This window comes from Adiantum capillus-veneris, chromosome 23 (assembly GCF_014529385.1).
Source record: "Adiantum capillus-veneris isolate H3 chromosome 23, ASM1452938v2, whole genome shotgun sequence".
NCBI lineage: Eukaryota > Viridiplantae > Streptophyta > Polypodiopsida > Polypodiales > Pteridaceae > Adiantum > Adiantum capillus-veneris.
Window position 1 is genome coordinate 43,452,697 of NC_140953.1, and position 13,688 is coordinate 43,466,384.

The following is a 13,688-nucleotide window of genomic DNA, read 5'->3' on the forward strand; positions in this document are numbered from 1 at the left end:
ATTAACAAGGGCGCTGACTCCACTATCTTCAGCTATACAAAATACATTCTTTATGTGAGTGGTCTACTAGAATATCTGTAACCCACTTCTTGAGCTCTACTTGGGCATCCTCCTACTATGTATCTTCTTCAAAATCAGGTAGCCACCCCTTGTAGATGCGATGGGTATGTTCGAGGGGGGTAGGTCTACGCATTTGAGGCTCTATGGTTGGTGATGTTGTTTGTTGAGTAGGTACAAGAGCATTAGCTTGAATGGCATTGATTGCCAAATCCTTGCTCTGTATCTCATGTGCATGCTTCTCCGCTTGGCTAGCGTGTACTTATAAATCCCTTATCTCTTGATCCTTTTGATTGTGGATGGCCATTTGGCAAGTTGTCATCACTTGCCTTTCATATTTTTCTTGTGTAAGCTCCACGTTTAGAGACTTTCTTTCTTCTATTAGGGATCCAGGGCTATTGGTGTTTTAGAAGTGGAGGATGAAGCAGGCACACCTTGCATGGCTAGGAGTTTTGAGAGCGTTTGTTTTACAATATCATAAGAGTCACTTAATTTTACGCTTCTTTGTCACTCTCCTGCCATCTCTTCTTCTAGTTGTTATTGTTGCTCCACTTGCATCTCACTGTTGGCTGCAATTTGATCTTCTAGTTCTCGCTAGAGACTTTTGGTTTCTCTTTTCTTCCGTTCTAGTGCATCTTGCAGCCTTTCTTCTCATCATGGAGACTATCAATTTGTTGTTTTAGCCTTGCATTTCCTTTGATTACTGCTTTTGTTTCCTCTTTAGCATCTCAAGCATCTAACTCCCTCAATTGGGACACTGCTCGCTGGCATTGGAATGGAATTTTATCATGTCCAAGTGATTTGAGAGAAAGTCCCTGATTAGCTTGTCCGCTTCTTTGATTGTAGCTCTGGATTGTGGTGAAACTCGACCTCCATCTTGAGTAGCCGTTTGCCAGGAGGTCCCTAGTGCATTGACTTTTTATTCTTCTCTTGTCTCTTTTCTGGTCCATTGTTTGATCTTAGGCTTCTTCCCATTTGTGTTGGACAGTATGTGTAGGATCTCCTTGCTCTATCTGAGTCTATTGTAGATCTTCTTTAACTTTTTCTTGGCTCTCTTGGCCGTTATTTGCTTCCTCTTTCTTTTCATGAGCGGGGAAGAGGGGTTGCAGGTTTTGGAGAGGATTTTTGTTGTTCAATTTCTATCTCAAACTCTTACTATTGCTCCTCAACGGCTTCATCTCTAAGTAGTTCCTCTTGTGTAGAGTGTTGGCTCTTCGGCGAATCCATTGGGGATTCCAATTCAACTGTCTTTTGTCTTTTGGAATCCTCTACTTCTCTTTGCTCATCCTTTCTCTTGAGTACATCATGTATGTGCTACCTGAAAGATCCTGCTAGCTAGATGTCTTCTTATGATTTCCTTCATCGGTATCTTTTGATCTTTTCCATTTGTTCAGCTTTAACTTTTTCTAGCTTTTTATCAAGTTCAAGATCATCTTCATCATCAGCTGAGCTCAAAATCCGACTTAGTAACTTCACAATAGTGAAAGTCTTTGTGCGGGGAATTTGTTCTTTGGTCTGCCTTTTGGTGGGTGTAGTGGAAGAACTTCCCAGTGAGTGGACAACATGCTTTGCGTTATGGAGAAGATCTAATTGAGATTCTGCTGGTGGTAATTGGTCAATCATCCCTAGAGCCTAGTAGGCTATCCTTCTGAGCACAGGATCTACATTCATACATGTTTTATTTCTTTCATTACCTTTTAGGCTAGCTTAGACTAGATTTTCCAAGATGTAATTGCCTAAGTCACATCAGATGACTCTTTGCTCCGCTAGTTCCATGAACATGACCACCGCTATATGCAGGTTTGTCTCGGTGTAACGAGGTGGCTTCTGGACTTTGAGATGTTGAGATATCAACCTCGAAGGCAACTCTGTCTCCAAGTAAATCAAGTCTTTGTAAGTGAATTCATGCCCCTTCTGTTTGATAAATGATATATCATTATCAATGGCTTTTGTCTTATGTAGCAGATTGTGATGGACTGCTAGGATATGGAATGCTTGATTTATGAACTCATCTGTAACCCTCACCTTGAATATTGCACCATCTTTGTCTGTCAAAGTGGCTTCTCCATTGTACTGGATGGATCTCATGAGCTCACATTCTCTTTGAAAGTCTGTGCCCCATGGGGGGGAGTCTAAAGAAGGCGTCACTGCAGACACCTTGAGCCCTCAATAACTTCTCTTTGTTGATGTAGTGTCCACAGCTCTCTCGGAAAAATTATTGTATTTATTTTCATTTCATCTGTTGTTTGGAACTTCCCTATAAATACATTTTCCAGAATCTTTGCCAACCCTTCATTTGATATGTGAGCTTTCTCATTTGAGGATATATCTATGACATCATATGGAGATACTTTCCACTCTTTATGAGCTGAGGCATTTTGCTATAAAAAAACCAACTGATAAGCCCTGGAAATTGGTAGAAAAGTTGTCGAGAAAGTTTAATAAAACACAAACTTGACCATAAAATGAAAATTGAGCATAACTTTATCAAAACAACTCCAAATTTGACCAAGCTTCACGCGTCCATCTAGGACAGCTATGGACACTAGGTCATGTGGTTACAAGTCAATTCTAGGTCTGAGGTACATGGATCGCAATCCATGTTGAAACACATTTGGAAATTTTAATGATACCACCTGGTAGAGTATTATATGGGGATGCTAAAAACATTTTGGATTTAGATCACTGGTTTGGAAATATGCCAATTCTTGAAAAATTTCTGCAAAGTTATAGAATTTTGACACTTTGGCTTGGGTTTTGGTGTACAAATGACTTGATATTTTAGGGTTAGGCTTTATTCAACAATTAGGACCTTATGGTTTGATATTGGCTTGGAAAGGTGGGAAAGGTACATGGATTGCAATTTGCAATCCATGTTTGGCCGCATTTTGGGTGAAATTTGCAAATCTTTTCAAATTTGGATAAGTTTTTCCTAAGTTTATCCAACTTCCCAGTTCATGGCCCAAATTTTTCCAACTTTGCCATATTGTATTTTTGATGCCATGGTTGATAGCTCCCTATGATTGTTCTGCTTGAGATTTTGTAGATCTGATGATTTGAAGTTGAAGTTCAATCCCAATTCTAGTTGTCTATTCTTTAATCCACTAGCTTTATCAATTTCTATGACTTTAACCTCTGCACTTTGCAATTTGAACCATTTTGTGCATCAAAATATTGAAAAATTGATATGTTCCTTCATAATTGACTTATACCATCACTTTGCATTCAATTCTTGGCAATTCTGCTCTAGGGGTACATGGATCATGATCCATGTGACCAAAAGTGACCAAATTTTGTGGGATGGATCCTCGCATGTTTCCGAAGCTATTGCTCATTATATTTTTAAGTTTAGATCAATTTTTCACATCTTGGGTCAAAATGACCATATTGGATTTGTTTGTGTAGTTGTTGTGATGATTTTTGTGTAGTATGGACCATACACAATCGATCTTGCATGGATAAGGTTCATACTGTGAAGTTTGGTGGAGTAAGGAGGCTTTGAGTGTCTGTAGCAGGTGAAAAGCTAGCAAGCAGCTCTAGATTGCCAAATCTCTCTCTCTCTCTCTCTCTCTCTCTCTCTCTCTCTCACACACACACACACACACACACACACACACACACACACACACACACACACACACACACATACTCTGACAACATGCAATTGACAAGGTGCAGGTGAGCTCCAATCTGCCCAATTTTGCCTATTTGTGCCCAACCTACCCGGAGTGTTGAGTGTATACTTACCTTGTCTGATCACATTTTTCATGGTACAGCACCTGCAACTCAGAGGAGTCATTATTTAGATGCCGAGTTGTTAATTGCCCTCGATTTTGCAATGTTGGTTCGTCGTAAGTTGGCTCAATTTTTCACTTGTGACAATTCCTTCCAAACTTGACATGCTCAAAGCTCTTGTTTTGTAGATTTGGCGTTTGCTTTTAGCGTGAAGTATTTTTATCCATGCTTTATCATAAGCATTTCATCTTTCACTTGAATGTGCAAAATTAGAAAATCAAGCAAAAGAAGGAGATTGTGATAAGACTACCTAATTCTCACATGAGGGTTCCTTTTAAGAACAAGAGATGTAAGTGTCATTTTGCATTAGTGGAGTTATCAACAAAAATATACCTAATAGTGTGTATTTAAATGTATTGGGGATTAACTTGCTACACTATCTGGAGACAATTACTATCCTATATTCATTGGTGAGATTGTATTTTGTGAGAGAAGCATGAGGAGGTCATTCATTTTGAAAAAACATGGCAAAAAATTATGATTGTAATGCATTAGGTAATCAAACACAAGAGTATATGAACAATTAGTTTTTTTTTTTTTTTTTTTTCAAGGAAGATAGATTGAGAGAGGCATCAGATGAGAAGCTCTCCACATAAAAATGGAGTGACTATTGGGACGAGGTTGTTCGTAGGATAGTTTATAGCATTAGCATGCCCTTACAATAACCATACAAGATGTAACACCTTGAGAGATGTGATCAAACAAGAACCTTTATCTTAACCGGTTCGGATGCATTGGTTATTAGCATGTGCCAAATGACTCGTGTTGCACAAAGTTAGATCCCTTAATATATTATTTTCTTAAGACAAAAAGATATACATGTTTTAATATTCTCTCGCAAGATTGACGGTAATACAAGGTCATTTTCTTTGATGAGAGGAGCGATTTATATACTAAACAAGAAGTTAGTGGGGTTGATTTGAATAATAATTTGGCCACAAAAGAGTAAGTTAAGAGAGTGAGTTTGGAAAGCCCATGTGTAGCATTTGTTGAAAAGACATGGGCAATGCCATGTGGGTAGGCTACTACAAATAGTTCTCCAAAAGAAAAGAAGAAAGTTGGCGAACGCCTTGTTGGGTTGTATACATTGGGGATGCTAATTCAGGTGAGTTTGAGATGAGTCTTTATAATGAGCTTGGAACATTAGCTATATGAGGTGTATGGAAGCTATAAATGCACAAGTTGCATCAATCTATAGATGGGGAAAACTTCTTGCAATGGTTTAGTCATGATACTCACTTGTTGTGTGGATGATACATGTTGTATAAGCTCCCACTAGTTTGATAAGGCTATTGAAAATGCAGGAGGGAAGATGCCATCATGGACAAAATTAATGGTTGCATATGAAATTTGAGTTTTTGGCATGTGGAAGGGGCAAAAGAACACAATGTTTCACCTTGATAGAAGCACTAGCAGGTGTAAAGGTGGAGAATGGTAAGGCATAATTTCTTGGTATTGGATATGAGATGATGCACACCATATGAGAATTAGCAATCAAAGATGAGATATGTAGTAGGCATTGTCCAAGTATGCAAAAATTGACAAGCAACACACTAGCATAAGCCTCCTATCGATGCACTGAATTGTTCGCATAATGTCTCTTACTGATTAATTCCGGCTGGTATACTATATTTACCATTGGCCGTAGCTCAAGGATCACAACAACATTGCCTGTGCAGTTTGTCTCGTAGACGTTATAGAGTTGTTGTAGTGGGTACATTGAGCTTTACATTAATGTTTTCATTTCCAATAGGTCTTCACTTATAATACAGATGGTGTCATCAAGTTTATCTGTTAAATGAGAATGCACTTCTTTGCCAACATCATGTGTTATTACACGAGCCGCGAACCATTTCTCAGACACTACTTATCCCAAATGCATACAATGTGACGCGTTCAGAAGATGAGAAAAGTAGCACAATCTAATGATTTTATCCTGCCTGACTCATTTTAAAAATATAGTGCATAACAATGTACATGGCCATGTGCTACACTTCATATCAGAAAAACCGAGAATGAAGACGAACAAAGAGAGAGAAGAAGAAGAAGAAGAGATTGTTTAACGTCATAGGAAACTATCCAAGAGACCTTAAAGATCTATCCGACGAGGAGAGTTGAACTCAAAACCTGTTATTCAAGAGGGAAATGGCAGAGAGGGAGAGAGAGAGATTAGGAATGGTTGATCATATATCTGCATTTTGTAAAGAATAATCAGCAGCTTCACTTCATAGCGATCGATCTTGGAAGTCCTTACGTGGGGTACACCCCCTTCAACCCTATACATACTTAAGGTTGCTCACATGCAAATCTTGCATATAAGCATCAGGGCCCTGCTTTGTTTTGCAATATTTAGCTCTCTCACAATTTGCTTTTTGCAGAGTCTGGGATGCCAGTATCCCTACTTTTCTGCTCTACCGACCGGGAAGCCATGACCACATCCTTTCTGGAGATGGATGCAGGTTTGTAAAGCCAGTGCCCGCCATCGACTACTAATGTCTCGCCACTAATCCAACTACCTGCATTGGACTGACCAGAGCCAAAAAAAAAAGGATGAGAGCCAGCAAAAGGAAAGATAAAAATGCAAAATTTCACCCTATTTCTGTGCCTTGGTAGGTTATTTACCGCAAGAAAAACTGCAGCCATTGCAATGTCCCAAGTGGTTCCCAACCGACCGATTGGGATTTTAGCTGCCAGATCCGGCCGCTCAGCAGTATTGGATACCCCGAGTTTGAGGGCCCCAGCAGTATTGTCAACCGGGCCAGGAGCTATCCCATTGACTCGTATACCGTACTCAGGGCCCCACTCAAGGCAAAGACTCCTTGTCAAGCTGTCAATCGCAGCCTGAAAAAAGTATGAATTTCTAGTCAAATCACAAACCTCTTTCCTCAAGCCGGCGGGCTCTGTCTAAACTCCTTACCTTCGCTGCAGATGCATGTGCCTGATACCATGTGGCCCCATAATGTAATGTTGCACTGATATTAATAATGACACCACCTTGTCCCTTCTTAGAATCTTTTCCTTCTCCATCCTTTCGTAGTGCAGAAAAGGATGCATGACACATGTTAAATGTGCCAATTGTGTCAATCTCAATGACTGGCAAAAAGACAAAATTTCAATGATGATCATAAAACTGGAGGATTACCTTTCAACTCACAACAAAGATTGTCCTTGAGCGACAAATTCTAATTTGAAAGGATTGTGGGCCATTGAAAAGCACGATGTAGCAGGTCCATTGATCAAACAAAATGGCAAGAGCAATAACACAACAAGGTTAAGAAAAGGCGAGGTGTTAATGGGGATGCGAGCAATCTGAAGGCAATGTCAACCATTGCAGAGTCTCTCATGAAAGAACTTTCTCCAACCATAAAGACTTCGAAGACCACCAATGCAATGTGATCCAAGCTCATTGAAATGTTTGATCGAGATGCGGTCACCCTCCTTGGACGATTACTTTCCATCCATTTTGAAACTAGACGTTCCATGCAATCTTTTCTAATGAAGGTAAAGGTTATGACCAACTCTCGGCTATGAAAAATGCATTGACTAGTACTCAATTAATTGCTTTCTTCTCAACGCAATTGCTTGAGGAGTACGAAACGGTGTCTAGGACACTACGCTTACAAATCACAAAGAAAAAGCTATCATCTGACGATATCAGCTCTTTTCCCATTGAGGAGGAAGCCGTGTTAATCGCTAAAGGCAAAATTCGAGTTTTTGGCAAAGATGGTGAAGCACTTGCTGCTTCAGAGTCTAACAAGAAGTCTACAAGCTGTTGTCACAACTGTGGAAAGCGTAGTCATTTTTTTTGGGATTGCAGATCCAAAGGCAAAGGCAAAAGCTCAACAAAGAACAAAGGCAAAGGCAAAGGCAAGCATGATGAGAACAGCAGTGGCAATGATTCTATGGAGGACTCGACGGAGTCTGCCGGTGTGGTGGAGACTACATTGGCAAGGGCTCCAGCCTTCTAGTCATGTGGCTGTTGCCGCCACTTGCTTCAGCCAGAGAGAGGATTATGAGTGCAAAAAGGGGCAAAAGGAGCTCCCTACAAATGATTTGGAGCCTTGTGTTGAAGTTCAAGTTATCGGTGTTTGAACTCGTGGGTCGGAGTTCAAGGCACATGCATTTGGCACGGAACCAACGCAACGTATACAAAACAATGGATGTGTTTTAGACAATCCATTGATGTTGGCCGGATTTGTGAGAGTGCGCGTGTGCGGAAGAGAGAGAGAGAGAGAGAGAGAGAGAGAGAGAGAGAGAGAAATGAAATGAAATGAAATGTTATATTAACGTCTTCAAAAGGCCAGAATGACCTATGAGACCAAACTGATACAAAAGTGGTGAATCTGTTACAATGTCTAGGTACCTTAGTACTGAAGTACTAAGTGTGAAAAGTGTGAAATTTAAATGTGAAACTAAATACAAAGTATTAAATAAACTTCTTAGGATCATTCTGGGTGTCTAGCTAGAGAGAGAGAGTAGACCACAAACAGAAGATATGGTGAAGAGGGAGCCCCCCCATGACTACCGTGAGTTGAAGACCCTGTCAATGCATCAAATGATCTCTGTATGATGAGAAGTGGAAGTGGGTACCCCCCTGGCCCCATATATAGGTGCCCAAGGGGAGGTAGGGCAATGCCTGGAAAAATCTCCCACGACCCAACAAGAAATAAATGAAATATGAGGGCGCCAGACAAGGTGGGCGCACGGACAATGATGCAGCCTAAACGCATATGCAAAGGGTGGCCAACCTGGAGGCACACTAGCCGTACATGCATGCCCTAGACCTGTGAAGCAATGGTGTAAGTCTAACACCCCCTCTCAACACCTGATGTTGAACAAACCGCATGAAGCCAAAGATGTAAGGCAAATGATGAAGACGTCGGCTGCGATGTCCATTGAAGGACAATACTCCGGCGAACTCCGCGAGTGTAGCAGCAGTCTGGGGTGTTCCAACCGCCAAGAAATCTCCATGGTAAAGTGCCGTCAGAAGGAGTGTAGCAAACTGTTGTACTCCGCTGATACAGGGTGAAGATACTGTGTGAAGGTTTCAAAGTGAGTGCGAAAACAACTCCTTGTCACAAGAGAAGTGCCAAGAGACCTGCAAGTGTCCTGCCTAATAGGATATGTGGTGTGTGTAGTCAAACCGTCTAGAGAAAATGGAGAAGCCCAGGAACTGTCATGAGAATGATCAGAAGCCTGTCAATGCATGAACCTGCAACACAAGGTGGGCAGCTGGCTAAGCTGTGTGAAACTCCAGGAAGGCCAAATGTAGCAAACTACGCCGTAAACGTCCTCCGAAACAAGGAAAGCCAGACTAAACAGTCTGCATTGTAGAAGCTACCATAAGCTGCAGCAGCCACCAGTAGACCGCACGGACCACCACCGGATGGTGGCGTGTCAGTAGGTAGGGTAATCCGAGATGCGGGGAAAGCCAGACTCAACAATCTGTGCTGTGAAGAGCCTCTGAGAAGAGGTGTCGTCAAACCAAGCTATTTGCACCGTAATCATCGTGTATGAAGAAGGAAAGCCAGACTAAGCAGTCTGTGCTGTGCTGTGAAGTGAAGTGGCCAGACCAATTTTTTTGCACCGTCTTGCCTGTATCTCCTGTCTCCAATTCTCTGGTGTCAACCAAAACAAAATCCGCGCCAACAACGCCACCAAAACGCATCTCGGTGTGGCTCTCAATGTGAATGAGCTGGGAGTGGCCTACTGCCTAGGTCGGGGGATAAGTCTGTTGTAAGGTTACCAAGGGTGAGTGTAAGCAGCTCTGAAGTTTGTAATCCAAATGATCACGAGTATAGAAGACCAACTGCACTACCATCCAAGCCAGCGCTGGGTGACTCCAGATGTAGTCGCATAATGATGCCTGATCTCCCGCATCTCGTAGGTAAAATCTCCAAGAGAGTCTAAAGAATTGAAGTCCCACTCTAGTCTGTAGATTTTGTTAAGGAGTTGGCTTCTCCTTTTGGCTCTTTTTGATCAAGGAGTTGGCTTCTCCTTTCAGCTCTTTTGATCAAGGAGTTGGCTTCTTCTTTCGTCCAGATCGGAACTCTTGATATTCCGACGTAGTAAAATTAGCCATCACACTGAGACTGATCTTCCACGGGTACCTTGATACACTAAAATTACATACCCAAGCAATCTCATTCAATTAGGAATATTCAGTGGTCGGCACATCACAATGCAACACGAATGCTCACATATGCATGTTACAAGCCACAACAAACAGCACCGCCGAGCACTCCCCCGAGACAAACGGTCTATAGTATGAAGCTACTCAACGACTACCTCAAATGCTCACATTTTCATGTTACAAGACACAACAAACAGCGCCGCCGAGCACTCCCCCGAGACAAACGGTCTGCGGTATGAAGCTACTCAACGACTACCTCGTCAAGCCCCCCGCAAATAACCTAAAAAGTCCGAGCCATGAGCTCAGAGGACTATACAACCAAACACTCCCCAGACCGCAGTCTGCGTCGCTTGGAGGTTGAAGCATACAACCAAATGCTCCCCAGACAATGGCCTACGTCGTTCGGAGGTTTTCTAGCATACAACGGAACGTTGCCTAGACATCGGCCTGCGTCGTTCCGAGGTTTTCAAACATACAACGAAACGCTCCCCAGGCATCGGCCTGCATCGTTCTGAGGTTTTCAAACATACAACGAAACGCTCTCTAGGCATCGGCCTAGGTCATTCCGAGGTTCAAACAATACCCAAACAGTATTTCTTACTCCTCGACTTGGGAGAAAAAAAATCACCAATCAATGAAACCAATATTAAAGCCAGAGTCAAACAGTTCAAATCGGCACCAAGATAGGTTCAAAACAGATACCATCCATTTCAAACAAATTTAATCAGGATCACCAAACAAGTTCTCAAACAGAACTCAAACTTAAAAAGCAATCTCGACATCAATCGAGGTCAAAAAGTAGACTGACTTTCCATCCTGAAACCTGCACCAAAAAGTAGGGTTAGGTTCCTTCCAGAAGTTCGTACCCGACCACAGTATGGAAAACAAACTCTGGAATAGTCGAAACAAGCCTCAACAAGCAATGTTCCTGTGGCCGTGATGGTAGTCCCAAGACCTAGCAATCACACTAGACCTCCAAGGTTATCTTTAAGAGACCTGTTGAGAGACGTCTAAAGACTGCAAGTTGTAATCAGCAAGGGTTTCCATGGCAAGCATTTCAAGATACCCCACTCTTCTAGAAGTTGCACTCTGAAGGAAGATGTCAGAAACCATATAACTTCCGGCAAAAATTTTCTTGAAAGCTTGCCAAGTCCTTGGAGTGAGCGGCTTGATAGCTATAGAGGCTTCCACCACTGCATGACACTGCATCTGAGAAAAACAGCAGCTCGAAAAAAATCTTGGATCCTTCTTTGCAAGTGATCTTTATGGCTTATGCCCTGTAAGACATGAGCGGTGAAGACGGATGCACGGTGGAAGTGACTAGTAAGTCCGAGTCGGGACCCGAAGATACTTCAAATAAGATTCCAATAGCCTTTGGTTTGCTCTGTCTGCTCTTTTGTAGGACTCGTATTCTTTCAAAAAAGCACACGCCTGATGCTCTGATACCACTATCACAAGACGGACACCACGGGCCAATAGAAAAGAACAGACTGAACAGACTCTTAGCACTTCAATAACAACTGAATTGAAAGGGAGAGACGACACGTGACACGGAGTGGCAGAATTAGATCCCCCCCCCTCCCCCAAGAGAGTATTTGCCCCAACCTTGGCGTCCCTTTCGGTATTTCTTTATATTGCATCAACATAGTACAAGCTGGTACTTCAGACTCTGCACCTTCTCCAGAAGCATGCTCGAGAATGAGCCCATGGCCTTTTATTTAAAGGCCTTAGGCCCAAAAGCAGTGTACATGAAAAGCCTTCAAACTCAAAAGCATCTGATCCAAAAGCAATGCCCAAATGCTATCAACGTGATTTACGAAAATCTGTCTGCCACGTCAACAACGCAAATCACGAAAATCCATAGAGGCTGCCACATCAACATGTCAGCACAATTCACGAAAACCCGTACAATTTTGCCACGTAAGCAGTCAACAGAAAATCCAGACTATCTATACAGATCTGCCACGTCATCAACTGGCTGCATATCTTTTGTGTGTGTGTGTGATCATCTTGCTTCATCTTCTGCTGCTTCTACCTCCACTTAGGGTTTAGGCCCCTCAGTCGGGATCTGCACAATGGATCTGCTCTTTAGTTGTAGCGCGGATAATGTGTCGTGCTCTCTACAGTGGGTGGTCCTCAGTGCAATGTGCGTGACAATCTCACTCAAACAGACTGAACAGAAAGGAAACAAGAGACATCAACAGAGCTCACAAAGACACAATAGCAGACCAGAACATATGACTCGACTATCTCAAAGATTGATACAGACTCTGGCGTGGCAGCACACTCAGCTCCAGCCCAGGACTCACAGGTACAATGGGGGTCGAGGCTCAGATGTGCACGGATGGTGAAGACGTCTCTGTGTATAGACTCACTGTTCTCGACCACGATGCTGGACCAAAGGTGACGAAGATAATCCCGATGACCAACCGCTACTACTCATATGTACCACCATAAAGAGCCACCAGCGGCTCATAAATGTCAGCCATGTGGTGACCTGGGCATGATGTCCACTAGACCAGTCCGTATCTCTGTTGCCACGTGTCATTGCCCAGCCCAGAGACTCGAGAGTCCGTCCAGTGTGAACCATCCTAGACCAACTGTACTAACTGTGTTTCCTGTGAAAGTGACACTGTAGCCTGCTACAGGTTGCCCGCCACAAGCCCGCTCACCGTCCCGGTGAGAGGAATACTGAAAAAACTGTGAAAGAAAACATTAGGTACTGCATCTGTACATCTTTCTTGAAGCAGGTTCTAGGCCCAAAAGTGGAGTTTAAACACACTGCACTGCTTGCAACCGTTTTAAGCTTTGAATAGGCGGGACTCAGTATGATTGCATAATCCAAGAATCCCAATTGGCAAAAAAATGATGCTCTATAGCAAAGAGATAAGCTCAGTTTGATTCCAGGGCATCTTTATCTGCCCTAACCATAGTGATAGAAAAATGACCTGGTTCACGCTTGCAGTTGCAGATGAACCTTGCCACACTTTTTGCAACAACACTCTTCTCGAAAGGAGGGATGACCATAAGCCCGAGTAACACCGCAAATAGGGTTAAGCTATAGGGTTAAGCTCCATCATGATGGCAGAACAGAAAGGCCTTCACAGTAGCAACAAGATGGCAACCATCGAGCCATCTTATCATGCAGGGTGGGGTGGGGAAAAACTTGCTACAGGATGGCAACCAAGTGAAAGTTGAGAGTCAGCTATGATGCGGAGTGTGGTGGGGGGTGGGGAACATGTTGAGGCTGAGAGGGGTGGGGAGGCATAGATATGGGGGCTGGTTAGGGGCGAGTGGAAGGGAGGGGGTGGATAGGGGTGAGGGGGGGCTGGGTAGGGACGAGGGCAAGGGAGGGGGTGGGTAGGGGCGAGTGTGTGTGAGGGGGTGGGTAGGGGTGAGGGGAGAGGGGGCTGGGTAGGGGCGAGGGAGGGTGAGGGGGGAGGGTAGGGGCGAGGGGGTGGGTAGGGGCGAGGGTAAGTGAGGGGGAGGGTAGGGGTGAGGGGTGGGTAGGGGCAAGGGCGAGGGGGAGGGGAAGTGAGGGGGAGGGTAGGGGTGAGAGGGGGTGGGTAGGGGCGAGGGCGAGGGGGAGGGATTAGGGGCGAGGGCGAGTGAGGGGGCGAGGGCGAGAGGGATAGACAAGGGGGGGTGAGGGGGAGGGAACGGGGCGAGGGCAGGGAGGGGGTGGGGTGAATAGGGCGAGAGC

The 13,688-nt window shown here is 43.6% G+C and overlaps 1 protein-coding gene across 1 annotated transcript in view; it reads right to left on the reverse strand.

Moving 5' to 3' along the window:
• Positions 1-5,888: 5,888 nt before the first annotated feature.
• The window catches only part of LOC147427715 (peroxisomal 2,4-dienoyl-CoA reductase [(3E)-enoyl-CoA-producing]-like), a 35,689-nt gene continuing 27,889 nt past the window's right edge, over positions 5,889-13,688 (reverse strand). Inside the window, exons 3-5 of the mRNA XM_086497782.1 lie at positions 6,770-6,945; positions 6,475-6,693; positions 5,889-6,378 (exon numbers count right to left, since the gene is read on the reverse strand). Of these exons, the coding sequence (XP_086353908.1) occupies positions 6,211-6,378; positions 6,475-6,693; positions 6,770-6,945 (563 nt within the window). The 3' untranslated portion in view covers positions 5,889-6,210. The remainder of the gene's footprint in view (positions 6,379-6,474; positions 6,694-6,769; positions 6,946-13,688) is intronic.